Genomic DNA, 3,446 nt, shown 5'->3' on the forward strand with positions numbered 1-3,446 from the left:
CTATAATGTGTGAAGAAACTGGATAAAAAAAAAATAGTAGAATCTGAACTGGTAGGTCTAAAGAAAGAAAGAACACAACACAAGATAGAAAATACTCCTATGATATTTGTGGAAACGTAATATATAGAAAGTTCTCTTCATATTTCAATTTCGTAACCCATGCACTCTCTTATTAACATCAAGCATATGATATCAAAAGCAGAAATAATTTTAACAAAATAGAAAATACTCCTATCCAGTTATTTTAACAATCACTCCATCGACCTCTGCTCCAAAACTCCTGCAAGATACATGACAGTTAATGGAAAAACTTTCTTCTGATTACTAGCTGACAGTTATCACTAGTCACATTATGAGAAAAACTGCACAATTAAAGTTTTTTTTGCTTTAAGTAACCGCCACGCACGCTCTATTCAGAGCTTTGTTATTGTATTCATTACATTTACATCCAGGGGTGATGAAAGACAGTTAAAATGTGTGCATAAGATAATCTCATAGACAAAGTGTTGGAGTGTGTGCACCAAATTTTGCAGGAATATATATATATGTATAAACTTTCAGTATCTATATCAATACGAGACAACACTCAGGAGGCATGGGGGCTTTATATCTTACAATCAGTATCTAAAATAGAGACGAAAAGTAGCAAGCAGTAGAAAACCAAGACAAAGAATTTTGATATTTCTCTTGCCTGGGAAAAGTAATTATTACATTGTTGGGTATAGTCATGATGATTTTATTCACATGGAAAGAAAAAATATCTTTACAAAAGCAAATGACTTCGTCATTTGCACCCTTTTGATTAGAGCACATATGAACAGCAAGCAAGGTAGATTTTACAAAGAAGGGAAAAGCCAGAAGTTAAACAGGCAAGAGGCTGATGAAAGAAACCAAGACAAGAAGGCCATAGCAGCAGATAGTTGATATCTACCGCATAGCTTTGCTGGGCAATAGGATCGATCGGCATCGAGCAGCAGATCTGTGACACTGGCTGTTGAACATGCTGCAGCTAATGACAGATATGACAAAATCTGGAGTGTACAAAAACTGTAATATCATTAGTGCTTTAGTATAGCATGGAAACAGTTTTTGAGGTCACAAATTGCACGTACCATGTCTCCCAAAAAGACTATCATTACGAGTCTTCGTTGGAGGGGTAAACATTTTATAAACACAGAGTATGCATCCACAACCAACAGTGTTATGCTCCAGGGAATTACCAAACCCATGACTGTTACCAAATAGCTGTGAATACCATAAACAAACACAGGTAAAAACTCAACTCAAGCACATCCTTACAAGATAACCTAAACAGGATATAAACCCTCAGACATTGCCAATGCAACTTTTGAAACTGGGAAAACATGCGTATACCAAAATCTTTTACCTTCTGCAAGCTTTATACATGAACAACGACTCCACAAAGAAATATGTCGTGTTATCACTCTCAAACCATGTTGAAGTGAAAATATAGAGCGATTAAGCCAGCATCATAGTTATCATAATTGCGATAAAATTGCACTACACGGATATGGAATACGAAAATAAGAAACATTGAAGTGAAAAACGGAAAAACAGTGCCGTCAACATTGAAATTCACTCAATTATCCAAAAGGATTTCATTTCAACAAAAGACAACTTGAAATAGTTCATTTTTATCTTTTCTACTTAAATGCCCCCAAAAAAATATAACGACTTTCTACATGCCAATTCAATCTGATTTATCTTCACCTATAAACATGTGCACTTCCCCAAACCACAAATCAGAACCTAATAATATTCAATGTTTCCAATAACCCTCTTTAAAGTCTCATAAAGGCATTTCAATGCAAAAGTTGAAAAATACGGATCAGCGGCAACAGATAAGAACTCACCATTTCAAAATGTGATTTTTTTTTCTTTAACCAGTTATTCTCTCGATTTGTTTTTAAGGATAAATTTTTTAAAGATATTTGTTTTTATTTCAGCGTTGTTTTCAAAATCTAAGATGATATTAATTAACCATTTTTATTGATTTAAATATATGTATTTATTGCGATATAGAAATAAAAGAATAATTAAAGTAAAGAAAATTTATTTCAATTCTTTGAAAGAAAAAGGGAGTAATAACCAAGAAACCCACTCATTAACTGTGTGCAACCCCCAAAATTAATTGAATAGGCCACTCAATTTTACTGACTTTCTTCCACAATCCCCCCCTTACCTTTACTCATGTTTCTTGCCCACAGTACACCACTCTCTGACACACCAATCACAAACTCACATAAATCCTCCAACACTTAAGTTCTGAAACAATTCATGACAAGCACAGATACATGATCTCAAATTCAATTCTTGCATAAAACTCCAACATCACGAAACAAAAGCATCCCCAAATCAATTACCCTTTACAAAATCAGATAATGGGGCATGATGAAATCGGCAAAAGTTACCGAATTTGGTGAAGCAGTGAGTGACAGAATAAGAAAAGACCCCCAATTGGGCATATGAAGAAGATGAACATGACAAAACCAAAGTTAGAAACAGAGAGAAAGAGAGAAAGAGAGAGAGAGAGAGAGAGAGAGAGAGAGAGAGAGAGAGAGAGAGAGAGAGAGAGAGAGAGAGAGAGAGAGAGAGAGATACCAGAAAGCAGTGTAACCGTAGAAATCAACATCCAAACACATGAATAGAAGGGAAGCTGTGGAAAAAACTGTTTGACCCAATCGGAGAGCCAAACTGGCGCTGCTTCCAAACGCCCCTGGCAGCTCCTCCATTCTACCATGGTAATTCAACCCAAAACATGCCCGTAACATGAACCACCTTAAGATTTCAGAGTAGTATTAAGAATAATAATAAGGTCGGGGGTAAGAGTGTTTGTGTATGATGTGTATTGTAAGGGTAAGAATTAGTGTATGAAAGGCATAAACGAATAACAATAATTAATAAATAATGTGATGACTAATCTCAATTGGAGAGGCGAATGAGTTCTTGCGATAAATAAAGTAGGTGTGGATGGTTCTTAACCGCTCCTTCTCTTTCTTCTTCTTGTTTGGAATTAGGTTCAATGGTTTTGTCGGCGCGGTACCTGGCTGGATTCGCTTACGTGGCACTTAATCATTCTGTCTAAACTGTACTACAAATAATTGCCTAAAAAATAACAACCAAAACTATGAAACCAAACCGGGTTGTAACTTCTTCACTTTAACACCACACTGTACAATTAAACCGAACATTTAAAATTCTCAGTTTTTACACACACAGTTAGCATAGATACCCAGTTTCAGTGCCCCCATAACAGGAATCTGACCAAAACCTGTACTATCAATATGGTTGACAGATTTTTTTCTTTAAATATATAACCAACTAATATATATTAAAAACACTTGAATTAAATTTACTGATTAAACAGGAGATGTACTGCGTACTGTACAGATGTACTCAATTTTTTTTATTTCACACACATATAA

The 3,446-nt window shown here is 35.1% G+C and overlaps 1 protein-coding gene across 2 annotated transcripts; it reads right to left on the minus strand.

Annotated features, from left to right (window-relative positions):
- Nucleotides 1-655: 655 nt before the first annotated feature.
- On the minus strand, nt 656-3,019 carry LOC124843818 (CASP-like protein ARALYDRAFT_485429). Of its 2 annotated transcripts, none has more exons than XM_047320641.2 (3): nt 2,623-3,009; nt 1,113-1,245; nt 656-1,031 (listed from the first exon to the last, which is right to left on the minus strand). In XM_047320641.2, the coding sequence occupies exons 1-3, from the start codon at nt 2,790-2,792 to the stop codon at nt 837-839; spliced, it is 498 nt and encodes a 165-aa protein (XP_047176597.1). In that variant the 5' UTR covers nt 2,793-3,009; the 3' UTR covers nt 656-836. The 2 variants fall into 2 exon arrangements, with proteins under 2 accessions (XP_047176597.1, XP_047176598.1); XM_047320642.2 differs by having other exon boundaries at nt 888-1,047; nt 2,623-3,019.
- Nucleotides 3,020-3,446: the final 427 nt, after the last annotated feature.

Source organism: Vigna umbellata, chromosome 1, assembly GCF_029865625.1.
Source record: "Vigna umbellata cultivar VRB3 chromosome 1, Vumbellata_1.0, whole genome shotgun sequence".
Classification (NCBI taxonomy): domain Eukaryota; kingdom Viridiplantae; phylum Streptophyta; class Magnoliopsida; order Fabales; family Fabaceae; genus Vigna; species Vigna umbellata.

What these genes read in the sequence shown, in the direction of transcription:
- LOC124843818 (XM_047320641.2), bottom strand. Translation starts at nt 2,792, where the DNA reads ATGTTACGGGCATGTTTTGGGTTGAATTACCATGGTAGAATGGAGGAG. An exon ending in TACGGTTACACTGCTTTCTG is followed by an intron (nt 1,246 to 2,622) that starts GTATCTCTCTCT and finishes TGGTATTCACAG; the next exon opens with CTATTTGGTAACAGTCATGG. An exon ending in TAGTCTTTTTGGGAGACATG is followed by an intron (nt 1,032 to 1,112) that starts GTACGTGCAATT and finishes TGTACACTCCAG; the next exon opens with ATTTTGTCATATCTGTCATT.